Here is a 26,536-nt window from a genome sequence, read left to right as displayed (position 1 = left end):
GACGGGCATTTAAACACCAACTGATGAACATATATTAAGTGAAAGAAAAAAATAACCTTTTTTGGTATTTATTATATTTAATTCATGTACTGTTAGAAAATGCTACTGAACACAGTGAGGGTCCTCTCTGCACCCCCAACCTGCTGATTGGACAGCAAAGGAGCAGCCGATGAGATCATCTTTCTGTTCACACTGCTCTCTCCACCTATCAGCGTGCTTCTTAACAGACAGTTGCATGCTCCATACCACTTGACTCATTCTCTTATTAATTAAACCAGTCCCAACCAATACCAAGTCATCATCATTTTATTTCAGGTATTTATATATCACCATCAATTTACGCAGCACTTTACATATATATTGTACATTCACATCAGTCCCTAACCCTCAAGGGGCGTACAATCTAAGGTCCCTGACCCTCAAGGGGCGTACAATCTAAGGTCCCTGACCCTCAAGGGGCGTACAATCTAAGGTCCCTGACCCTCAAGGGGCGTACAATCTAAGGTCCCTGACCCTCAAGGGGCGTACAATCTAAGGTCCCTAACCCTCAAGGGGCGTACAATCTAAGGTCCCTAACCCTCAAGGGGCGTACAATCTAAGGTCCCTAACCCTCAAGGGGCGTACAATCTAAGGTCCCTAACTCACATTCATACATACACATACTAGGGACAATTCAGACAGGAGCCAGTTCACCTACCAGCATGTCTTTTGGAATGTGGGAGTACCCGGAGGAAACCCACACAGGCACAGGGAGAACATGCAAACTCCAGGCAGGTGGTGCTGTGATTGGGATTTGAATCGCTGACCCCAGTACTGCCAGGTGGAAATGCTAACTACTTAGCCACTGTGCTGCCCATGCTGGGAACCATTCTGGTGGTGAGGTGTCCTCCATATTTCTACACCTATTACAAACTTTACTAAGCCTGACCCTTTAGCTACTGCTGGCTATACACTAGTAGAAGTTTTCTCAAAATGTTTTTTTTTTTTACTTTTTTCATTTTTTAAAATTAAAAATGTAAAATTTTTCATTTGTTCCATTTTCTAATCATTAGTGTGGTCCAAGTCACATTCCACAGTGATGTAAAGATTTGAAGAAGCAGGATGGAAATTTTTTTTCTCCAAACAAATTTCTACCAGTGAATGTGGTTTTCCTTCAGGAAAGTCCATTCATTCCAAAAATGGAACAATAAAGGCAAATTCAATATTGAAGTTCTTTGGAACAGCGTTCGTCAAGCCATCGAATGTACTGAGAATTTTTCTACAAATTTTAATTCGAAGATCTACTAGCGTGTGGCTGGCTGAACAGTAAATGATGACTACACGGAAAATTTTTAGATCGAATGTTACTGTATTAAATCTTCGACTGCTGCTACGGAGTCACCTCAAAGACGTCTTCTTCATTGAGGAGGTCTTGTTTTCAGTGGTGTTAGGTGCACTGGAGTAGGCCAGACTCGATCTGTTAATACATTAACAAAAAAAAAATACATGATTATATGTAGCCGCCAGGGGCGAACTGACCATTTGGAAACTGGGGCACTGCCCAAGGGCCCGGGGTCAGTAGGGGGCCCCATGAGATGCCCCTGGTAACTTTTTCTTAGGCTTTTTTGAGTTTGGGCAAGGACACAGGGGCCCCATGATCCCCTATTACCCAGGGGCCCCATGAGTTGTCAGTCCGCCCCTGGTAGCCGCTAATTACCCCTATTAATTTTCTATATTAGTTCTACATAGGGCAGCTATCATGGCTTTAGATGATCATTTTTTGAACATCTGTCTATCACAGCAATGGGCAAACTACGGCCCGGCGGACCTTTTAATCCGGCCCGCGGAGCGTGATACAAAAAAAAAAAACAGCCAGGGCAGGCAAACATTTGCATCATTCAGCGCGCTCAAATGCAATGATTGGACATTCTCGCTGCCACTCACATCCTGATAGCCAGTGATTGGCTGTCAGGATGTGTGTAGGCGGGGCAGCGTGACGAACATGAGGGGAGCTAGGCTCCTCTCACAGTCCGCCCTGAAGACCGGAACGGCGCGGGAACACGGCGAGAGGAACGCGCGGAGCAAAGGTAAGTAAATATTTAATGTTACAAATTTTAATTTAATTTATATTAATTCACACATACACATTCATCTACTCTTGGTCCGGCCCCCGGGTCCAATATATGAACCCATTGCGGCCCTCAAGTCAAAAAGTTTGCCCACCCCTGGTCTATCACATGGGCCAAAACAGTAATGACCTTAGGCTTCCCGGATGTAAGGAGACCTTCAGTGCCAAAATTCCAATCTGGCCATCTGTCATTTTAAAGTTCTACTAAACCCAAATGGAAAATAAAAACAATGAAATTTGTATTACCCGTTCTTGTCCACAAACATGTATCTGACTTTCCCTGCGTGTTTTACATTCTAAAAATACATTATTCCTAAAGTCCGTCTGTTGGTGGAGGCCTCGCTCACCATCCATGGTCTAGCTGTAGGGCTATTGAAGCCAACCTCCTCGATGGGTTCCCACATGGGACTACACTATAACCCACCGACATGTATAACCTTCATCATTTACGTCAGCAGGTGGACAGTCCCCCTACGCGGTGGCTCACATTTATGGGTGGCCTCCATTTCCATTTGTAGAAGTTATCAGAAATACCAGGCATACGTGCATATTGATGAAGCCAGCTCAATGTATCACAAGATGTGAAGTCTGAGCCTGGTAGTACACGTGGCCTTGTTGTACGTCACTGCTGAAGCCTCGGACCAGACGTTCCAGTACGCTGCTTGAGCAGATTGTGTGGAAGACATCACTACCATGAGCTTCTGAGTCTCATCATGCAAATGCAGCCATGCAGGTATTGTTATTATAAAATACATTGGCACAGGATGTCTCCAGCTTACAAGCCGGCTGCAATGCTCTGTGTAATTGGGGGACTATGGGGCCAATGAGGTTTAATGTTGATAAATGTAAGGCTCTGCACTTGGGGGCTAAGAATATGCATCAAACATACTAGGTGGGGTACAACTGGGGGAATCAATGGTGGAGAAGGATCTGGGGGAATCAATGGTGGAGAAAGATCTGGGAGTTCTGATAGATCACAAGCTTAATGATGGCATGCAATGCCAAGCTGCGGGTTCTAAAGAGAGCAAAATCCTCTCTTGTATTAGGAGAGTTATAGACTCCAGAGAGAGAGATATCATATTCCCCCCCCCCCCCCCCCCCAGTACAAATCATTAGTAAGAGCTCATCTGGAATATGCAGTTCGGTTTTGGGCACCGATTCTCAAAAAGAATAATCCATGTATAATACATAAGGGGGTGATATGATCTCCATGTATAATACATAAGGGGGGGATATGATCTCCATGTATAATACATAAGGGGGATATGATCTCCATGTATAATACATAAGGGGGATATGATCTCCATGTATAATACATAAGGGGGGGATATGATCTCCATGTATAATACATAAGGGGGATATGATCACCATGTATAATACATAAGGGGGGATATGATCTCCATGTATAATACATAAGGGGGGATATGATCTCCATGTATAATACATAAGGGGGATATGATCTCCATGTATAATACATAAGGGGGTGATATGATCTCCATGTATAATACATAAGGGGGGATATGATCTCCATGTATAATACATAAGGGGGGATATGATCACCATGTATAATACATAAGGAGGGGATATGATCACCATGTATAATACATAAGGGGGATATGATCTCCATGTATAATACATAAGAGGGATATGATCTCCATGTATAATACATAAGGGGGGATATGATCTCCATGTATAATACATAAGAGGGACATGATCTCCATGTATAATACATAAGGGGGATATGATCTCCATGTATAATACATAAGGGGGATATGATCTCCATGTATAATACATAAGGGGGGATATGATCTCCATGTATAATACATAAGGGGGATATGATCTCCATGTATAATACATAAGGGGGATATGATCTCCATGTATAATACATAAGGGGGGATATGATCACCATGTATAATACATAAGGGGGGATATGATCTCCATGTATAATACATAAGGGGGGATATGATCTCCATGTATAATACATAAGGGGGGATATGATCTCCATGTATAATACATAAGGGGGGATGTGATCTCCATGTATAATACATAAGGGGGGATGTGATCTCCATGTATAATACATAAGGGGGGATGTGATCTCCATGTATAAATACATCAGTGGTTCATATAGTGAACTCGGTGTAGTTATTCCCCCTGAGGTCATCACAGAGGACAAGGGGGCGCTCTTTACATCTGGAGGAAAAAAAATGTAATCTCCAAACACGGAAAGGTTTCTTCACAGTAAGAGCTGTGAGAACGTGGAATAGACTCCCTCAAGAGTTGGTTGTGGCCTGCTCAGTGGATTGCTGTAGGAAAGTCCTGGATTCTTTCTTGGATACACAGAATATAACTGGATATAACATTTATAGGTAAAGTTGATCCAGGGAATATCCGATTGCCTCTCGAGAGATCAGGAAGGATTTTTTTCCCTGCAGGAGCAAATTGGATCATGCTTTGCTGGGTTTTTTTCCTTCCTCTGGATCAACTGTGAGTATAGGATAACTTTTTTTTTTGGTTGTACTGGATGGACTTTTGTCTTTTTTTTCAGCCAGACTAACTATGTAACGTGCATTAATGAGATTGTTTAGTTCTACTTTGAGTTCCAGCAGCTCCTTAATGGTGGGTTACAACCCAGTTTTTCTTCCATCCCATCATCCATTGGACAACTAGTAGATGCAGCCAAGTCAGAAATAATGGTTAGGAGAGAAGATTAACCCTAAAGGTCAGTCTACAGTTAGTTGATGAGACAATGGCACTACAGTCACGTATGGAATGGAGACAAGGAACGTTGCAGCTTTGTTTTACCCTACCTTCCTCTTGGATCTTGTGAGCCTACACGGAGGTCTGGTTTAAGCTCCCAAACACATGTCCTTTAACCAGATAAACAGGTTCAGAAGAAGGTTCTAACCCCACCATTATTCCCATACAAACAACATCTGGACTTCACATAGGCATTTGATGTACTCCAAATGTAGACTGATCTTCCAATCAACAGTACTGAAATGTAAAAGGGCTTTGGTTGACAGCTCAAGGGCTTGAAGAGGTCTCTAGGGGGCTCTTTGTGTGACATCCATGACGTACAGGAAAAATACAGGAGCACTGGACTCAAAGTTACGAGACCTAAAGAGTTTTTACGTCCAGGGGTGGACTGACCATTTGGAAACTCGGGCACTGCCCGAGGGCCCGTGGTCAGTAGGGGGCCCCATGAGATGCCCCTGGTACCTTTTTCATAGGCTTTTTTGAGTATGGGCAAGGACTTAGGGGCCCCATGATCCCCTATTGCCCGGGGGCCCCATGAGTTGTCAGTCCGCCCCTGTTTACGTCATCTTTAAAATGGCAAATCAACACTTGCTAAACATTTCAACAGGCTTCATAAGCGCTGTGGTTATGGAAAATAAAATGATTTTATTACTTTAATTTCACATTTTATTCTGAACCCCCAAATTACATGATAAACATCATTCTTTTTCTTCCACCCCTTTGTATTATCAGGTACTTTCAAACTTTAGTCCAAATAACATTTTATATGGATGCATTTTGTTTTCATTCTGGACATTTATATTGAGTTTTGTCATTGCATTTTCCCACAAAAACATAGCAGGTTACATATATTCATAGTAACAATGTATCATATCCATTTATAACACATTACGTTGGGATCTCACACTATTCCTCCCATGTCCTTCTATTTTAATGGCCTTCAAACTGTGGCCCGTGGGCCGGATACAGTCCTGTGCTTGCCTTTTTCTGGGGAACTATTTCTCCCAGTGACACGAGGCGCTATAACCCCCCCAATTGACACCAAAAGTGGGGCATAATTGCTCCCTCTGACAACCAAAGGGTTATTTTATTCCTCCAACCAGTGATGGGACACCATTCCTCCCATTGACACCAGTGATGGAGCACTATCCCTTCCACTGAGACCAGTGATGGGGCACTATCCCTTCCACTGACACCAGTGATGGAGCCCTATTTCTTCCACTGACACCAATGACAGGATACTATTTTTTTATACAGACACCATTAATAGGGCACTATTCCTTCCACCAACACCAGTGATGGGGAACTATTCCTCCCGCTGACACCAAAGATGGGGCACTATTCTATTTCTCCCACTGACACCAGTAATGGAGTACTATTCCTCCCCCTAACACCAGTGATGGAGCACTATTCCTTTCAGTGACACCAATGATGGGGCGCTATTTTTTATACTGACACCATTGATAGGGCACTATTCCTTCCACCAACACCAGTGATGGGGAACTATTCCTCCCACTGACACCAGCGATGGGGCACTATTCTATTCCTCCCACTGACACCATTGATGAAGCACTATTCCTCCCACTGACACCATTAATGAAGCACTATTCCTCCCACTAACACCATTGATGAAGCACTATTCCTCCCACTAACACCAATGATGGGGCACTATTCCTCCCACTAACACCATTGATGAAGCACTATTCCTCCCACTAACACCAATGATGGGGCACTATTCCTCCCACTGACACCATTGATGAAGCACTATTCCTCCCACTGACACCAATGATGGGGCACTATTCCTCCCACTAACACCATTGATGAAGCACTATTTCTCCCACTGACACCAATGATGGGGCACTATTCCTCCCACTAACACCATTGATAAAGCACTATTCCTCCCACTAACACCAGTGATGGGGCACTATTCCTTTCAGTGACACCAATGATGGGGCACTATTTTTTATACAGACACCATTGATAGGGCACTATTCCTTCCACCAACACCAGTGAGGAGGAACTATTCCGCCCACTGACACCAGCGATGGGGCACTATTCTATTCCTTCCACTGACACCAGTGATGGAGCACTATTCTAACCACTGACATAAAAAATTGAGCTCTATTCCTCTCACTGACACCAACAATAGGGGCAGTATTCCACCCACTGACACAAACAATGGGGCATTCTTCCTCTCACTGACACCAACGATGGGGTACTCTTCCTCCCTCTACTGACCACAGGGGTGCTATGTATTTTTTTTACTCTCACTGACTGCCAAGCCAGAGGCATTGTCTCCTACCAGTGGACACAGTCCAGCCCCCCTAAAATCTGAAGGACCATAAACCGGCCCTTTGTTTAGAAAGTTTCGAGACCCCTGTTCTATATGGATGTATTTTTCAGTTGCATTTTAAAGCATTTTATAGTTTTTTTTATTATTAATTCAATATTTATTCATGCATTTATACCTGATATGGGGGTCCTGCTAGAACTTCCAACAAGCGTAGGCTTGTCCTTTTGATATTTTTATGGTTTAATAAACTCTTCATTATTTGTTCTGGCACTTCTGTTTATTCTGTACCTCTTGGATCTATTCCGCAAACTCACTTGACTGCTATTAGGATAACAATGTAACAATTTGTATGCTTCTGGACTTACCCGAATCCAGGGTGACATGCAGGGGGCTGTCATAGGCCTGCAGGAATTGGTCTGGTGTGAGGAGCTCTCTACTGTGCAGGAGGTGCAGGATGGAGGTCTGGGGGATGGTCAGCTCCGGCGATTTCTCAAACAGGGAATTGGGAATGGTTTTGGAGCCCTGGCGGGTGATGACACAATCAAGAGTCAAAGTTCTGTAAACTTTCTGGTTGGGAGAACCCAATGAAAAAGCAAAATAATTACTACAAAGAAGCATCGGCGTGTTCTTCTCCAAGTACCCCTTCTAATAGTTACCGTCCACGTCTAGCCCAATGTTCATTGTCCAGCTTTCTAAGGAACTTGGCCATAATTTTTTAAAGTTGGGCTGACTTTATTTGAGTAGATTCATTAGATGCAATTGGTCATGCAACAAGCCACATGTAATTGGACCTTGAGCACTGTTCTATGAACGAGCAAGGGGACAAGGAGCCTCAGAAATCCTCAGCAAAAAGTCAAGGATGCCTTTAAGGATCAACAACTTGACTCTAATTTGACAGTTGCAGAAAGTCATGGATGCCTTCAGAGTGAACTGAAAAAAAAGCCATGAAGAGATATTTCCAAGTCATGACCTCACTGAGCCACACTTCTGTGTCACTATTAACCCATCAGTGTAAAGTCGACAAGGGAAGTGGACGCAGCTCAAACCAACCCACATGGAATGGTGGAAAGTGTCTGTATTGGCCTCAGCCCTCGCTCCAGCTAAGCCCTCCAGCATGTTTTGGCTTGGTCAGCCTTTGTGATCAAGCCCCCGATGGGCAGGGCGAAAGGCATCAGAGGGCATGACAGGAGCGAGGGCTGAGGCCAATGCAGACGCCTTCCACCTTTCCATGTGTGTCGGTTTGATCAGCTTCTACATCCCTTAATGACTTTACACACCTGGATAGTGTCAGGATGGCTTCCCCTGCTCTCAGCACATCGGCAGGGTTATTTCACATTTCCCGACTTGGGAGCGGCACTGCAAGCCTTCCATGTCACTACTAACCCACCAATTATCACCAAACCCTCCCCCCCATCCATAATCAATAGCCCCTTCCCTTCACTGACCTTGGGGTATTTGGTCAGCTGCTTTCCAATCTTGAGTATCTTGGTCAGGCACTCGGTGATGATGCCATCTGTAGCCTCCTCACTGTACTTATCCCCCAAGTAGTGACCAGGAACATCCAGGACTTTGTAGCTCCACTGGCTGAACAGTCGGTTGGGGATGTTATGGGACAAAACCAAAATCTTGGGGTTCAGCACTAGAGCCCTGCAAAGTAGGACACGCATATTTCAACCAGTATTAAAAATTGAAATTGGCCTTCATTTCAGTTGAAGGTCACATCCAACACGAAATGAGCAAACTGAACCCTTCCACTGTCTAGAAAATACATTTAGCATGGCCAAAGGTCCAACCCCTCATCAAGATGTGATGTTGATGCTTATAAGCCAATGTTCTGATGAACCTGAAACCACAACATCCAATCAAATAGCTTCTGGATGCCAAATTTCCACCCCAATTGTGTTTTTAGGGTAACTTTTTCTGAAACAAATATTCTGAATATTGTTTTAGAGAAAATCGATTTGAAAAAGAAACTTCATCAAACAGTACACTTATCTAGAGTCTATAGGGAATATCAAAATGGAGCAGGATTAATTTTACAGTTTAATTAATATATTTGCAAAACTTTGAACATAAGCCCTAAACAGATGTATTTATGAGCTAAAATAAAAACGCTGAAATGAAACAAAATGACCTAATCAATGTATATAGAATTTGAAGGATATTTAGCAACCTACAGCAGCCAACCAGAATCCATCTTCCATTGTCTTGACTTCTCTAAACTGATGAATTCAAATTGGTTGACAGACTAGCTTTTGTATATTGCTGTTGCATAATATTAAACTTGTTCGAAAAAGGTGATCTCACAAATTATAGAAATGTAAATTCAGTAAAATGGGGAAAAATTATATATATTTATATATATATATATATATATATATATATATATACAGTGCTCAAAAGAATTAAAGGAAGACTTTGTAATCAGAGTCTAGCATCAAGTCAATGAAACTCCTGGAATATTGATCTGGTCAGGTAAGTAGCAGAGGGGGTTGTTCATTGGTTTCAGCTGCTTTGGTGTTAATGAAATTAACAACAGGTGCACTAGATGGGCAATAATGAGACGACTCCTAAAACAGGAATGGTTTTACAGGTGGAGGACTCTGACATTTTTTCCCCTACTCATCTTTTCTGACTGTTTTTCACTCCTTTTGCATTTGGCTGGGGTCAGTGTCACTACCGGTAGCATGAGGCCATACCTGGACCCTACAGAGGTTGCACAGGCAGTCCAACTCCTCCAGGATGGCACATCAATACCTGCCATCGCCAGAAGGTTTGCTGAGTCTCCCAGAACAGTCTCAAGAGCATGGAGGAGATTCCAGGAGACAGGCAGTTCCTCTAGGAGAGCTGGACAGGGCCGTAGAAGGTCCTTAACCCATCAGCAGGACCGGTATCTGCTCCTTTGTGCGAGGAGGAACAGGATGAGCACTGCCAGAGCCCTACAAAATGACCTCCAGCAGGCCACTGGTGTGAATGTCTCTGACCAAACAATCAGAAACAGACTTCATGAGGGTGGCCTGAGGACCCGATTTCCTCTAGTGGGCCCTGTGCTCACTACCCGGCACCACAGAGCTCAATTGGCATTTGCCATTGAACACCAGAATTGGCAGGTCCACTACTGGCACCCTGTGCTTTTCACAGATGAGAGCAGGTTCCCCCTGAGCACATGTGACAGACGTGAAAGGGTCTGGAGAAGTCGTGGAGAACATTCTGTTGCCTGTAACATGGTTCAGCATGACTGTTTTGGTGGTGGGTCAGTGATGGTCTGGGGAGTCATATCCATGGAGGGACGCACAGACCTCTACAGGCTAGACAATGGCACCCTGACTGTCATTATGTATGAGGATGAAATCCTTGGACCCATTGTCAGACCCTACGCTGGTGCAGTGGGTCCTGGGTTCCTCCTGGTGCAGTGGGTCCTGGGTTCCTCCTGGTGCACAAAAATGCCCGGCCTCATGTGGGGAGAGTATGCAGGCAGTTCCTGGAGGATGAAGGAATTGATACCATTGAATGGCCCCCACGCTCGTCTCACCTAAACCCAATAGAACCCCTCTGGGATGTCATGTTTTGGTCCACCCGATGCCACCAGGTTGCACCTCAGACTGTCCAGGAGCTCAGTGATGCCTTGATCCAGATCTGGGAGGAAATCTCCCAGGACACCACCCGTGGTCTCATTAGGAGCCTCCCCCGACGTTGTCAGGCATGCATACAAGCACGTGGGGGCCATACAGACTACTGAGGACCATTCTGAGTCGCTGCAATGACATTTCAGCAAAATGGACTCGCCTGCTGCATCATTTTTTCAATTTGATTTTTGGGGTGTCTTTGAATTCAGTCCTCTGTAGGTCGATCATTTTCTTCCTAACACATCACCCCGTCCATGTCAGTATAGAGATCCAGCAGGAGATTCCTCCCCATTGAGATCTGATGTGTTTTCAGAATGTGTATACATCAGCCTTTCTCATCCAGAGGAAAAGGGAGGCATTTTCTTCAAGTCCCAAGCCCTCTGCCTCCCCCTACAGGGCAGAACTGGCATTGCAGTGAGTGCGGGTATCATACTGCAGAGTGTGAGTGTGTCTCAGCACATGTGCACGCAGTACATGCACATTGGCTACTAGTGCTGCTGGTCCCTGAGTGGCCAGCAAGGATCTACGCCAAACTCCGCCAAATAAAATCTTTCAAAAGTTCTAAACCTGCCTTTGGAAAGGATTGGGGGGGGGGTTATTTTTTACAGGTACTTATATAGCACCATCAATTTATGCAGCGCTTTACATATATATTGTACATTCACATCAGTCCCTAACCCTCAAGGGGCGTACAATCTAAGGTCCCTAACCCTCAAGGGGCGTACAATCTAAGGTCCCTAACCCTCAAGGGGCGTACAATCTAAGGTCCCTAACCCTCAAGGGGCGTACAATCTAAGGTCCCTAACCCTCAAGGGGCGTACAATCTAAGGTCCCTAACCCTCAAGGGGCGTACAATCTAAGGTCCCTAACCCTCAAGGGGCGTACAATCTAAGGTCCCTAACCCTCAAGGGGCGTACAATCTAAGGTCCCTAACCCTCAAGGGGTGTACAATCTAAGGTCCCTAACTCACATTCATACATACACATACTAGGGACAATTTAGACAGGAGCCAATTCACCTACCAGCATGTCTTTGGAGTGTGGGAGGAAACTCACACAGGCACAGGGAGAACATGCAAGCTCCAGGCAGGTGGTGCCATGGTTGGGATTCGAACCAACAACCCTAGTACTGCCAAGCGGAAATGCTAACCATTTAGCCAATGTGCTACCCGTAGATTATAAAAATATTGTAATTGAAAACTTGCTATTGGCATCCATTGACTATGACAAATTAGCCTGATAGCATGGGACCCAATGGTCATTTTTTGGGGGGGGGAACATAAAGAGGAGCCTCACCCACCTTTCCCCTTGTTTCTTCATCTTGCTCAGATCCCTCAGCGCACAGTACAAGACATCTCCACCCGACTGAAATACATGAGACAAAGGACAATTTATGAACAGTTATACAGGATCACTCACTGATCAATGAGAACAATAATGTGCATTGGGTTATAACCTTCAGCAACCAATCAGAAACCCGCTCTCACCGTACTTCCATGTAGATAAAGTATGCAACCAGGTGAGGATGAATACAATTTTTATTTTGTCCAAGGAGTACACATGTACACACTAAGTCACGGGGGTCAAACTGGAGGCCCTCCAGATGTTGCCAGACTACAAGTCCCATGAGACATTGCAAGATTGACAGTTACAAGCATGACTCCCCAAAGACAGAGGCATGATGGAACTTGTAGTTTTGCAACAGCTGGAGGGCCGCCAGTCTGACACCAACTACCCATCTCCAATACATGCACCATGTGAACACTAAAAACCACAACCCAAATTTTCTCTCCCTTCCTAAAGAAGTCCTCAATAAAAATAGCAGTCACAAACCAGCAGACATGGCTTCCCATGAGAGTCTGGTCTACTGGCTGGAGGCAGGATTGTTGGGTATGGACCTCCATGGTTCTTCCAGAATTGCTAAAATGAATTTCTTCATTCCAAAAAAGTCCTCAATAACTGTTGCAGTCACACACCAACAAACATGGCTTCCCATGAGAATCTGGTCTGCTGGCTGGCGGCAGAATTGTTGGGTAAGGACCTCCACAATTCATCCAGAATTGCTACAATGAATTTCTTCATTCCAAAAAAGTCCTCAATAACAGTTGCAGTCACACACCAGCAGACATGGCTTCCCATGAGAATGTGGTCTGCTGGCTGGAGGCAAATAAATGCTTATTGAGAACCCCCATGGTTCTTCCAGAATTGCTACAATGAATTTCTTCATCCCTAAAATTCCTTAATAACAGTTGCAGTCACACACCAGCAGACATAGCTTCCCATGAGAGTCTAGTCTACTGGCTGGAGGCAGAAGGAACCCTTGTTGAGAACCTCCATGGTTCTTCCAGAATTGCTACAATGAATTTCTGAGCTGCTCCATCAACTTAAAGCCCAAACATATATGTTTTTTGGATGAAGTGGTGAGGGGTTATACCTATCATTTTTTTGTCCCCTTTGGGGAGATTTGCCCTCTCCATTGATACCGATTTTTATTTCAACCAAAACAGCGATGAAAATCCAAAGTCTTGTGTTGCCACCAGAACAGAAAGACAGGGGAAATCTTGAAATGGCGACAGTTGTTCTGGTGACAACTATCTGGGATGGGAATATTCCCCAGTAGGACACAGATAGAAAAAGAAATGTGTTCCTTGCTCTATCCAAAAAAAACAAGGGTAAAGGTTTTGGCTTTAAATACTTTAGAACTTTTAACCTTCTTTGTGAGGAAACGGTAAGATGTTAATGTGGTTTCTTGAGGGGGGGACACGAGCAGAACTCTGCTTACCTCAAGAACATGGATGGTACAAGACGGGTAGAGAAGCAAGATGCCCGTTACTGTCTCCCCCTGATTATACTGCTGGAACTGCTGCTCCCAGAATTCTACAAGAGACCACAGGAAATGAAAACATATACTGATCATCCAATACTGCCAGGGGTGCAACTATAAATCATGGGACACCAAGACGTAACTTTGATGAGGGCCACCCGAATAACAGCATGAATAAAGAGATGGGGATCCAGGCCATACCATTGTACTAATATGGCCAAATGGTCATATTTGGATAATGCCATTGAACAACTTCAGTTATGTGGCCATATTAGTTTTTGATGTCACCAGCATCCCTATCCCTTTGTAATGTCCTTTCCTAAGACATAAGATCGACGACCTGTAAAATAATAAATATTCTGCTCCCTGGTGCAGTCAGTCCTCATCTCTACCAGTGTTCCTCGTTACCCACAGAATTGAGAATCTCATTGACAAAACTTTGATGGGGGTCACCCAACAAACAGCATAACAAAGGTAAAAAGGCAGCCGTGATATCATTGACTGAATATGGCCACATGGCAGTATTCGGATAATGTCATTGGCCAAATATGGTCATGTGGCCATTTTAGTGCAACGATGTCACCAGCATCCCTATCCCTTTCCTGAGACATTACATCGACGACACGTAAAATAATAAATATTCAGCTCCCTGGTGCAGGCTGTCCTTGGCTCTGCCAGCACCACTCTTTATCCACAAAACTGAAAATCTCATTTTCTGAGCATGCAATTATTTTTCCAGAGTGGCGTTTCTCAGATTTTGTTTCCACCAATGTTCACATGCTCATCATAGATGACCCAATGAATATCAGCGGGCCCTCAAGCTGTGCCAGCAATGCTGGGTCGGGATGAGCTAAACTACGAATTTTCATTTCCCTAAAATTTCAAGGAAAATTAAATCTTGGCAAAATATTTTTGAGGCAATGGGGAAGGTGAAATCAATGTGTTTTTTTAGGGTTCAATGGATTTAGTGGAATGGATTAGATTTTGTTTCCACCAACGTTCACATGCTCATCATAGATGGCTCAATGAATATCAGCGGGCCCTCAAATTGTGCCAGTAATGCTGGGTCTGGATGAGCTAAATTAGGAAATTTTATTTTTCTAAACTTTCGGTGAAATTAAATGTTTGCAAAATACTTTGGAGACAATGGGGAAGGTGAAATCAATGTGTTTTTTTTTTAGGGTGCAATGGATTAGATTTTGTTTCCACCAAAGCTCACCATAGATGACTCAATGAATATAAGCGGGCCCTCAACCTGTGCCAGCAATGCTGGGTCGGGATGGGCTAAATTAGGAAATTTAATTTTTCTAAGCTTTCGGTGAAAATTAAATGTTGGCAAAATATTTCGGAGACAATGTGGAAGGTAAAATCAATGTGTTTTTTTTTTAGGGTGCAATGGATTAGATTTTGTTTCCACCAAAGCTCACCATAGATGACTCAATGAATATAAGCGGGCCCTCAACCTGTGCCAGCAATGCTGGGTCGGGATGAGCTAAATGAGGAATTTTAGGACCTTAATTTTGAGTTAAAAAAATTATCAAATATTTAAGCAACAGTGCACAGTAATAATAAAATTCACAAAAGAGTAAAACAAAAAAAAAACACTAAGAGGTCTATGAATAAATGTTTTTTTTAGAAATTCACACAAATATTACCCAGGAGTTCCAACCGAATCCAAGTAGGAGAAATGTGTGAATCTTGGCTGAAACATTCTGGATGAAAAATAACCCAAGCAACGTACACCCCCCAACGAACACCCATTAAATAAAATATAACAAATAAAATATTTCACCCAAGCCCATCCATGAGCAAAATTGAGAGTTTCCACTTTTTTTTCAGCCAAATCAATTTTGCTGGAATCACTCTGTAATTAAAACTAAGAAACAGAATTTTAGAAATTGTGAGCACTTGACAATTTTTTGCAGATTTCTTGCAGACATAACATACATGTCACCACCCCCCGCCCCTCCCCATGCCCCCACCCCACCCCCCTTGTGGGCAGTGTTACAGATCCAGAAGGAAAAAAATCCACACTCACCTCCGAGGTCTCTCTTATCTGCCAGATCCGGGGAGATCATAGACACAAAAATTAGCCGGTGAAGAATTGATTTCTAAAAGAAAAGTAAGCAACATTGTAACCCTCGATGTCTGGGGCAATTTTTTGTTTTTAACCACTTGCCTACTGGGCACTTATACCTCCTTATTTACCAGGCCAATTTTCAGCTTTCAGTGCTGTAGCACTTTGATTGACAATTGCGCGGTCATGCAAGATTGTACCCATATGAAATTTTTATCATTTTTTTCTCACAAATAGAGCTTTCTTTTGGTGGTATTTAATCACTGCTGGGCACTTTACTTTTTGTGCTATAAGAAAAAAAATTGCAAAAAAATTTGGAAAAAAAAAAAAGTTTCTTTGTTTCTATTATAAAATTTTTCAAACAGGAAATTTTTCTCCTTCACTGGTGTGCGTTGATGAGGCAGCACTGATGGGCACTGATAGGCGGCACTGATGGGCACTGATAGGCAGCACTGAAGGGCACTGATAGGCAGCACTAATGAGGTGGCAAAGATAGGCGGCACTGATAGGCAGCACTAATGAGGTGTCACGGATAGGTGGCACTGATATGCGCCACTGATTGGTGGCACTGATAGGCGACACTGATAATGGGTACTGATAGACAGCACTGATAGGTGGCACTGACTGACATCACTGCTGGGCACTGACTGGCACAACCGCTGGGCACTGACTGGTGGCACTGACTGGCAGCACTGCTGGGCTGCACTGATGGGCACTGGTGGGTGGCACTGGGGGGGCACAGGTGGGTGGCACTGGTGGGCACAGGTGGGTGGGCACAGGTGGGTGGCACTACTGGGCACAGGTAGATGGCACTTCTGGGCACAGGTGGTGACACTGCTGGGTGGCACAGGTGGGCGCACTGCTGGGCACAGGTGGGTGCACTGTTGGGCACAGGTGGGCGCACTGATGGGCACAGGTGGGCGGAACTTGTGTGTGGCACTGCTGGGCACCGATCATCAGGGCACTGATGATCAGTGACCCTGATGATCGGTGCCGAACCCCGCTATGACAACTGCCGGTTTTCGGCAGTACTTTCCTCACGATCTGACAGCGTGAGGAAAGTGCAGCCGAGAACTGGCATTTGCATTTCCTGGTGATCAGCGTGTCATTGGACATGGCTGATCGCGTGGTAAAAGGCCGCTGTGATTGGCCTTTTACCACGTCATGTGATCAGCTGTGTCTGTAGGACACAGCGATCACGGAGATCGCTGGGTGCGTGCCCCTGGGGGAGCGCAGGAGAGTGCGTTCTGGGAGGACGTCATATGACGTCCACCCAGAACTGGCTGGCCGCAGTGCGGTCGGCAAGTAGTTAATTTTTCGCACAGACATATTAAAATATTGCTAGAAAATGGCTCAGAAACAAACAGAAACAAAATCTCACTCACGGCATCATCCCTCGAATTCAAGACCATCCGCTTGTTGAGCAGCTGTTGAAAATAGCTACTTATTCCTTTTTCTGGAGTGGCTTCCGGCTTCCATGATTGTTCTCGAGATTTCACCGACATTATTAAATGGCGCACAAAAACCCTGTTTTAGTTTGTAAAAAAAAATAAAAAATCTGCTCTTCTAAAAATTGAAAAATAGTTTACAGACTTGGGTTTAGTTTAAAAAAATTGTCAAATTTAAAATAAGTTCAATTGAAAAAATAAAAAAATATATTACATATATATATATATATATATATATATATATATATATATTTTTTTTTTTTTAATTTAAAAATAAAAACAAATACACTTTCCAGAAAAAAAAGTATGCAATATATTTTACATTTAAAAGGAAAAAAATACACTTTCCTAAAGATTGTATTATAGATTACAGACTTGGGTTTGTTAAAAAAGAAAATTGGTTCAAAGTTAAAATGTTACAAATAAAAATATTTCTCCAAAATTTCAAAATGAAAAAAAAAAAAAACACTTTCCTAACTTTCAAAACTTTTCAGACTTGGTTTAATTAAAAACAATATTGGATAAAAAATAAGTTAAGTTTTTAATTAAAAAAAAAACACTTTCCTGTAGAATGTAAAATTGTTTACAAATGTGGGTTAATTGAAAAAAAATTAAATGTGAAATTTTTTTTAAAAAAGTTCCATATAAAAGAATAAGCAATGTAAAGCGATAAAAAAAAGTTCCATATAAAAGAATAAGCAATGTAAAGCGATAAAAAAAAGTTACATATAAAAGAATATGTAATGTAAAGGGATAAAAAAAAAGTTACATATAAATGAAAATGTAATGCAAAGGGATAAAAAAAAGTTACATATAATATGTAAAAGGTAAAAAAAAATACACTTTCCTAAAGAAAGTAAAACTGTTTACAGACCTGGGTTAATTAAAAAAAAATTGTTAAATGTGAAAAAAAAGAGAAAAAATGTTACATATAAACGAATATGTAATGTAAAGATATACAAAAAGTTACATCTAAAAATATTATGTAAAAGTTTAAAAGTTACATATAAGATAATATGCAAAAGGTTAAAAAAAAGTTAAATGTAACAGAATAATATTCCGAGAGAAAGTAGAAGCCCTTAGAAAACCTGTGTATTTACTATTGTGGTATCCAGGGAACAAGCCGGCCCCTGACTCGGACTGTGTCCTGCTCTCCTTTGTCTGATTTGTTGGTATTTTCTATCACCGCGCTGCCTTCCTCCAGTTGCTGAGTAACCACTTAAATACACGAATTATTGCATTCTAGTACGGTACGGGGAGCGCAGCCGCTCTTTGTGGTGTTTAATTTCCTCTTCATTGAAACCGGTTTGTTTCAAGGTTACTATCCTACAAATCAGAAAAAATATAAAAGGGACACTTTGGGGATTATTTACGAAGACTGGAGAGTGCAAAATCTGGTGCAGCTCTGCGCAGAAACCAATCAGCTTCCAGGTTTTATTGTCTGCGCTTAATGGAACAAACTGCATTTAGAAGCTGATTGGTTACTATGCACAGCTGCACAAGTTTTAATGAATCTCTGCATTCACTATATCCGCTCTCCCCGGACCCCGCATTCACTATATCCGGTCTCCCCGGACCCCGCATTCACTATATCCGCTCTCCCCGGACCCTGCATTCACTATATCCGCTCTCCCCGGACCCCGCATTCACTGTATCCGCTCTTCCCGGACCCCGCATTCACTATATCCGCTCTCCCCGGACCCCGCATTCACTATATCCGCTCTCCCCGGACCCCGCATTCACTGTATCCGCTCTTCCCGGACCCCGCATTCACTATATCCGCTCTCCCCGGACCCCGCATTCACTATATCCGCTCTCCCCGGACCCCGCATTCACTGTAACCGCTCTCCCCGGACCCCGCATTCACTGTATCCGCTCTCCCCGGACCCCGCATTCACTGTATCCGCTCTCCCCGGACTCCGCATTCACTATATCCGCTCTCCCCCGACCCCGCATTCACTGTATCCGCTCTTCCCGGACCCCGCATTCACTATATCCGCTTTCCCTGGCCCCCGCATTCACTATATCCGCTCTCCCCGGACCCCGCATTCACTATATCCGCTCTCCCCGGACCCCGCATTCGCTATATCCGCTCTCCCCGGACCCCGCATTCGCTATATCCACTCTCTCCGGACCCCGCATTCGCTATATCCGCTCTCCCCCGCACCCCGCATTCACTATATCCGCTCTCCCCGGACCCCGCATTCGCTATATCCGCTCTCCCCGGACCCCGCATTCACTATATCCGCTCTCCCCGGACCCCGCATTCACTATATCCGGTCTCCTCGGACCCCGCATTCACTATATCCGGTCTCCCCGGACCCTGCATTCACTTTATCCGCTCTCCCCGGACCCCGCATTCACTATATCGGGTCTCCCACAGTACACAGAACATGGAAATGCAATTATTTTAGTAAATAGAAACTGCTAAATACCTTTTCTCATCAGCAGTATATAGCAATTTTGTGAATTCTATCCGTGTCCAGCAGAGCACTGGTTAAAGCTTGCAGGAGGAGTTTTCTTTAAGAGAATGCAGAACCCCTGACCTTTCTGGACAGTGCTGATTACATGCACCCTTGCAAAGAAAAAAACCTCTAGCAATACACACCAAACTGAGCATGTGCAGCTTGCCCACAAGGCTCTGTTCTATCAGCACAGCAGATGGATTGGGGACAGTAGAATTAGGGGAGGATCAGAGAAGACAGGATCAAACAGCCTTTTTTACACAATACAGAGGATTTACCCCTTAGGTTCCACAGTGAGTATAACAAGCATGCTTTACTGCATCTACAGACTGATTTCACTGTTGTGGGTTTAGTGACACACGAACTGAAGATAGAAGCCGATTGGCTCCCATTCACAGCTCCACCAGATTTTACACTCTCCAGTTTTAGTAAATCAACCCCCAACGAGTCTGTAAAAAAAATAAAAAGGCTGCAGGAGATCTGCGGCACTGAGAAGTACAAAGAAAACACAAAAATTGTCAAAAACAAGGATTTTAGTAGAAAATAACCTTGGCAATTGTCTAGGATACAAAGCGTCTGAGGGAACAAAAAGGTCCTTCAGATCCGATTCATGGCTACTTAAAGGGAACCAGCGCTGAAGGAAATTCTTAGGACGATCGTTGCCGATCTTCTTGCTAACTGCCTGGATGCCGTACGGGTTCTCCGGTTTCTATGGTGAGACACAACAGGCAAGTCCACAACCCCGACCAGAATGGGTGTCTGGAAGTCTTCCCACCATGGATAGGTCAGAAGGTTGAAGGAGAAGGTTGTTTTGAAAGGGTTGGTCCACCAAAAATAAGATTTGTCAGGCTAGTTCTTGGCATCATTTTCTCTTCCTAAAGGGGGAAAAAGTGGAATTTTTGGAGCAATTTAGGGAGAAACGGTTCAAAATTTTGATGGGTGTTATCAACCTTTCTTGGTGATGAGGCCGGAAGCTCTTCCATCCCCCCCCCCAAAAAAAATCGGAAAGATGGCCATAACATGTCCAGGGAGGTCTTGTGGTCTAGCTGTCTTCTTGGTGATCTGTCCAACCCATTGTTGCCTATCACAATCAATCAACTCTTTTATTTTCATTCTCTAAAGATAAAAAATGTAATCAATCAGCCAGACACAGGGCTGTCTTAATAGTATCATGGGCCCCTGGGCAAGGAAATTCATTGGGGCCCCTACCAGCCTGCCCCAATTTACACACCTACTCAGAAGAATAAAAGTATAAAATAGTTGATAGAATTAAACATAAATGTATTAGTACTTTCAATAAAATTGATTTTAAACAATAAGAAAACGTGCCATAAATCAAAGACCAATCAACACAAAAGGCACTCTACAAGGGGGGGGGGGGAGCTGGTGTTGGGGAATAGGCAGAAGGGCACAGTACAGGGGGAGTCAGGAGGGCGCAATACAGGGGGAGTCAGGAGGGCGCAGTACAGGGGGAGTCAGGAGGGCACAGTACAAGGGGAGTCAGGAGGGCGCAGTACAAGGGGAGTCAGGACTGCGCAGTACAGGGGGAGCCAGGAGGGCGCAGTACAGGGGGAACCAGGAGGGCGCAGTACAGGGGGAGTCAGGAGGGCGCAGTACAGGGGGAGTCAGGAGGGCGCAGTACAGGGGGAGTCAGGAGGGCGCAGTACAAGGGGAGTCAGGACTGCGCAGTACAGGGGGAGCCAGGAGGGCGCAGTACAGGGGGAACCAGGAGGGCGCAGTACTGGGATGTCAGGAGGGCGCAGTACAGGGGAAGTCAGGAGGGCGTAGTACAGGGGGAGTCAGGAGGGCGTAGTACAGGGGGAGTCAGGAGGGCGTAGTACAGGGGGAGTCAGGAGGGCGCAGTGCAGGGGGAGTCAGGAGGGCACAGTGCAGGGGGAGTCAGGAGGGCGCAGTACAGGGGGAGTCAGGAGGGCGCAGTACAGGGAGAGTCACGAGGGCACAGTACAGGGGGAGTCAGGAGGGCACAGTACAGGGGGAATCAGGAGGGCGCAGTACAGGGGGAGTCAGGAGGGCGCAGTACTGGGATGTCAGGAGGGCACAGTGCAGGGGGAGTCAGGAGGGCACAGTACAGTGGGAGGCAGGAGGGCACAGTACAGGGGGAGTCAGGAGGGCGCAATACAGGGGGAGTCAGGAGGGCGCAGTACAGGGGGAGTCAGGAGGGCGCAGTACAAGGGGAGTCAGGAGGGCGCAGTACAGGGGGAGTCAGGACTGCGCAGTACAGGGGGAGCCAGGAGGGCGCAGTACAGGGGGAACCAGGAGGGCGCAGTACAGGGGGAACCAGGAGGGCGCAGTACAGGGGGAACCAGGAGGGCGCAGTACTGGGATGTCAGGAGGGCGCAGTACAGGGGAAGTCAGGAGGGCGCAGTACAAGGGAAGTCAGGAGGGCGTAGTACAGGGGGAGTCAGGAGGGCGCAGTACAGGGGGAGTCAGGAGGGCACAGTACAGCGGGAGGCAGGAGGGCACAGTACAGGGGGAGTCAGGAGGGCGCAATACAGGGGGAGTCAGGAGGGCGCAGTACAGGGGGAGTCAGGAGGGCGCAGTACAAGGGGAGTCAGGAGGGCGCAGTACAGGGGGAGTCAGGACTGCGCAGTACAGGGGGAGCCAGGAGGGCGCAGTACAGGGGGAACCAGGAGGGCGCAGTACAGGGGGAACCAGGAGGGCGCAGTACAGGGGGAACCAGGAGGGCGCAGTACTGGGATGTCAGGAGGGCGCAGTACAGGGGAAGTCAGGAGGGCGCAGTACAAGGGAAGTCAGGAGGGCGTAGTACAGGGGGAGTCAGGAGGGCGCAGTACAGGGGGAGTCAGGAGGGCGCAGTACAGAGGGAGTCAGGAGGGCGCAGTGCAGGGGGAGTCAGGAGGGCACAGTGCAGGGGGAGTCAGGAGGGCACAGTACAGGGGGAGTCAGGAGAGCGCAGTACAGGGGGAGTCAGGAGGGCACAGTACAGGGGGAGTCAGGAGGGCACAGTACAGGGGGAATCAGGAGGGCGCAGTACAGGGGGAGTCAGGAGGGCGCAGTACCGGGATGTCAGGAGGGCACAGTGCAGGGGGAGTCAGGAGGGCACAGTACAGTGGGAGGCAGGAGGGCAAAATACAGGGGGATTCAGGAGGGCGCAGTGCAGGGGGAGTCAGGAGGGCAGAGTACAGGGGGAGTCAGGAGGGCGCAGTGCAGGGGGAGTCAGGAGGGCGCAGTACAGGGGGAGGCAGGAGGGCGCAGTACAGGGGGAGGCAGGAGGGCACAGTACAGGAGGAGTCAGGAGGGCACAGTGCAGGGGGAGTCAGGAGGGCACAGTGCAGGGGGAGTCAGGAGGGCACAGTACTGGGATGTCAGAAGGGCACAGTACTGGGATGTCAGGAGGGCACAGTGCAGGGGGAGTCAGGAGGGCACAGTACTGGGATGTTAGGAGGGCGCAGTATGGGGATCAGGAGGGCACCTTACAAGGGAGTCAGGAGGGCACAGTACAGGGGGAGTCAGGAGGGCACAGTACAGGGGGAGTAAGGAGGGCACAGTACAGGGGGAGTCAGGAGGGCACAGTACAGGGGGAGTGTGACATAAATGTGAGTAGCTGAGAGGTGACCTGTAGAAAATATGACAATGTAATCCTAAATGTAGTTTCAGTGCTCGTCATTAAAGATGTATTCAGTCATAGGTATTCAGAGACAGATGGTCATCAATTAGCATCTGAAGGGACTAGCTTCCTCTGGAAGTGGCACCTGGGTGCTAATAAGATTTTGTCACCTATACGTAATCAGACTCTGCCATCTTCCTGAAGCTGAAAAGAGAAACGCAGGCATTTCAACTTCATGACACCAGGGGGACTCAGAGCTGTCTACTGAGCTCTGCTGAGTATGTTTAATCCCTCATAAAAGCTAAAATATTAGTTGCAGAGAGATGAAAATACTTCCTTCTGATGGGGCACTCTGTAGGCTACATCAGCATATAAAAACTATATTTGTGGCCTATTGTAGAATGCCAGGAAAATGCAGGAAATGGTTATGTGGCGTTGGAGTGCGATAGCGGAACAGTGATTGGTGCTGTCATGATCGGACTGATGCGCTGGTGTCGGAAATTTAATCCCCGACTTGGTGATTCAAGCCGGTCTTGGTCCAATTAACTTTGGGCAGTTCGGCACCCAGAACAGCCTGTGGGCGGGTACAGGAAAACCCCCCAGAGTCAATTGGCTAAGAACTCATGTCTAGCCTACGTCCATATCCCCATAAATTGAGGACACGGACATTTGGACATGGTGATTCGTATGGAGCTGGTTCTATTTGACTGACGGATTGCGGACTCTCTGACTTGCTCCAGTTGCAGGATAACTCTTGGTAAAAGTTTTATTTGTTTTCTATTCCCTTTTATTTTATAGTGAATAGTCATTTGTGTGTCTTCTTGTATTTTTTGTATTTCTGTAACTTTTTATACTTTGTACATATTTTATGCACCGCCCACTTTCGGGATATTAAATCTTAAAATTAGTAAGTGACTTCTGTGTACTTAAGCTCAGGCTCATATCTCCGGAGAGATTAGATTGGATTGTACTTTAGTGTCTTTATTTGCTTGGTCAAGCTCATTGCCAATCTGTATGCAATTGCACTGCGTGTTGGCAGATTGCGTGCAGATTGTAAAAGGTAACAGATCTGCCAGATGGAGATCTGTGTGTGTGTGGTGTCCCAACAGATCGTTCTGCGGAGAAACTGTTGGGTGGTGGCCAGCTACCATTTGTGGTGTGTCTGATGTGGGGGTGTGTGGACAGTGGAAGAGTGATTAACACCGGGGTTCTGGCTTGTAGGATAGCTGGAGGGATCCTAGAAGGGTGTGTGATTGCTAGGCTGCTCCTCAACTCTAAGAAGTACACCAGATTGCATATAAGATTTGTGTCTGCCTGTGTGTGTGGTTAGCCATCTGGATTGGAGTGGAGTCTCCCTCTTGTGGTGGCCAAAAGGTAGTGCAGGCTGTGAAAGTATATCACGGCCGGTCTTATATATTCAAAGTTAAGTCCCCCTTATTCCCTCTTATCCCAAGTCACAGCCACACGCGCGCGCCTTGGTTAGCTAGTCGCTGTAGGCGTGGCGTGTGGGTGACCCGTGACAGATTGGGAGTCAGGAGGGCACAGTACAGTGGGAATCAGGAGGGCACAATGCAAGGGGGAGTCGGGAGGGCACAATACTGGGATAAGGAAGGCACAGTACAGGGGGAGTCAGGAGGGCACAGTACAGGGGGAGTCAGGAGGACACAGTGCAGGGGGAGTCAGGAGAGCACAGTACAGGGGGAGTCAGGAGGGCACAGTACAGGGGGAGTCAGGAGGGCGCAGTACAGGGGGATCAGGTGGGCGCAGTACAGGGGGAGTCAGGAGGGCGCAGTACAGGGGGAGTCAGGAGGGCGCAGTACAGGGGGAGTCAGGAGGGCGCAGTACAGGGGGAGTCAGGAGGGCGCAGTACAGGGGGAGTCAGGAGGGCACAGTACAGGGGGAGTCAGGAGGGCACAGTACAGGGGAGTCAGGAGGGCGCAGTACAGCGAGTTTGGGGTGGAGGAACTTGACTGGCCTGCACAGAGTCCTGAACTCAACCCCATAGAACACCTTTGGGATGAATTAGAGCGGAGACTGTGAGCCAGGCCTCCTCCCCCGACATCAGTGCCTGACCTGACAAATGTGCTTCTGGAAGAATGGTCCAACCTTCCCATAGACACCCTCCTAAACCTTGTGGACGGCCTTCCCAGAAGAGGTGAAGCTGTTATAGCTGCAAAGGGCGGGGCCAACGCAATATTGAACCCTACAGACTAAGACTGGGAGGAGCCATTAAAGGTCATGTGCGTGGAAAGGGCGAGTCCAACTCAATATTGAACCCTACAGACTAAGACTGGGGGGCCATTAAAGGTCGTATGTGTGGAAAGGCCAGCGGCCCAATACTTCTGGCAATATAGTGTATATGACAGGGCTGCATTGTGTTTTAGTTATTTTGGTTCAAAACAAAAGGTTAAAAATTAATTATTAATACTAAAAAACATTTATGTTATCATTGGTATATGGTTTGTAAAGAAGAGTCCACGCATCAAATTCATTTTGGACACTTTATTCCTTCAGGTAAGAAACAGATAAAATAGAACAAATATACAAAAAAAAAGCTAAAATCAGTTACTGCATAGAAATTTATATCAAAAACATCCGACGGAGATTATTTCCCCACTTATCAAAATAGCTGCCTTCACGCGGCCTCCAGAGTCATATATTTATATAGATATATATATATATATATATTAGATTTATTTATAGAAAACCACTTTTTTTTTTTAGGTGTAATAAATATTTTATTATTTCAGACTCCATCATCGGAGGTCTGTGTTATAATTTTGGGGTGCTGAAAAAAAAAAGTGCATCATCATTTGTACAGAATATAGCGGTCTGCATTGCCATTCCCCATAATCCTTCAGCTCCGGAGAAGTTTAGGGCCCATTTACAGTGCGGGGCGTTGATGTGCGCAGTGTGTTTAGGGCGGCCAGTCAGGATTAAAGGGCTGCCGACAGAATGAAGCAATGCATGTTATGTGCGTACCACTCAGCACAGGTGTAAATGGGTCCTTAAAGTGTCCGTAAAGGCAATATTTTTTTTCTTTGTGTTTGGAGGGAGTGAGGAACTGTTAGGTTCCCTGCCAGGTCTTTATTGCTGTCAGTGTTATTGCTCTGGGAGATGGGAGAGGGATAAGTGGTGGGGGCAGGGAGGAAGAGGGAGAGGAAGAGGGAGAGGGAGAGGGGGAGGAAGAGGGAGAGGGAGACGGAGAGGAAGAGGGAGAGGGGGAGGAAGAGGAAGAGGGAGAGGGAGAGGAAGAGGGAGAGGAAGAGGGAGAGGAAGAGGGAGAGGAAGAGGGAGAGGGAGAGGGAGAGGGGGAGGGGGAGGGAGAGGGGGAGGGAGAGGGGGAGGGAGAGG

At 45.9% G+C, this 26,536-nt stretch overlaps 1 protein-coding gene across 3 annotated transcripts; it reads right to left on the bottom strand.

The window, feature by feature from the left end:
- Nucleotides 1–290: 290 nt before the first annotated feature.
- Nucleotides 291–18,293, bottom strand: LOC149429053 (testis-expressed protein 47-like). 3 transcript variants are annotated; one of them, XM_089666783.1, is made up of 9 exons: nucleotides 18,232–18,293; nucleotides 17,069–17,210; nucleotides 15,645–15,717; nucleotides 13,565–13,659; nucleotides 12,083–12,147; nucleotides 8,603–8,804; nucleotides 7,523–7,679; nucleotides 4,915–4,974; nucleotides 291–1,456 (listed from the first exon to the last, which is right to left on the bottom strand). In XM_089666783.1, exons 2-8 carry the CDS (start codon nucleotides 17,186–17,188, stop codon nucleotides 4,937–4,939), a joined length of 750 nt encoding a protein of 249 aa, XP_089522909.1. In that variant the 5' UTR covers nucleotides 17,189–17,210; nucleotides 18,232–18,293; the 3' UTR covers nucleotides 291–1,456; nucleotides 4,915–4,936. The 3 variants fall into 3 exon arrangements, with proteins under 3 accessions (XP_089522909.1, XP_089522907.1, XP_089522908.1); XM_089666781.1 differs by lacking the exon at nucleotides 4,915–4,974; XM_089666782.1 differs by lacking the exons at nucleotides 4,915–4,974; nucleotides 18,232–18,293 and having other exon boundaries at nucleotides 17,069–17,325.
- Between the last annotated feature and the right edge of the window lie 8,243 nt (nucleotides 18,294–26,536).

This window comes from Staurois parvus, unplaced genomic scaffold (genome assembly GCF_062004578.1).
Source record: "Staurois parvus isolate SC_StPar_1 unplaced genomic scaffold, SC_StPar_1.0 ptg002841l, whole genome shotgun sequence".
NCBI classification, from domain to species: domain Eukaryota; kingdom Metazoa; phylum Chordata; class Amphibia; order Anura; family Ranidae; genus Staurois; species Staurois parvus.
This window is presented reverse-complemented; position numbering and strand designations above follow the sequence as displayed.

What these genes read in the sequence shown, in the direction of transcription:
- LOC149429053 (XM_089666781.1), bottom strand. Translation starts at nt 17,188, where the DNA reads ATGTCGGTGAAATCTCGAGAACAATCATGGAAGCCGGAAGCCACTCCA. An exon ending in GTACCATCCATGTTCTTGAG is followed by an intron (nt 12,148 to 13,564) that starts GTAAGCAGAGTT and finishes CATGTATTTCAG; the next exon opens with TCGGGTGGAGATGTCTTGTA. An exon ending in GCATGTCACCCTGGATTCGG is followed by an intron (nt 1,457 to 7,522) that starts GTAAGTCCAGAA and finishes ATGTATTAACAG; the next exon opens with ATCGAGTCTGGCCTACTCCA.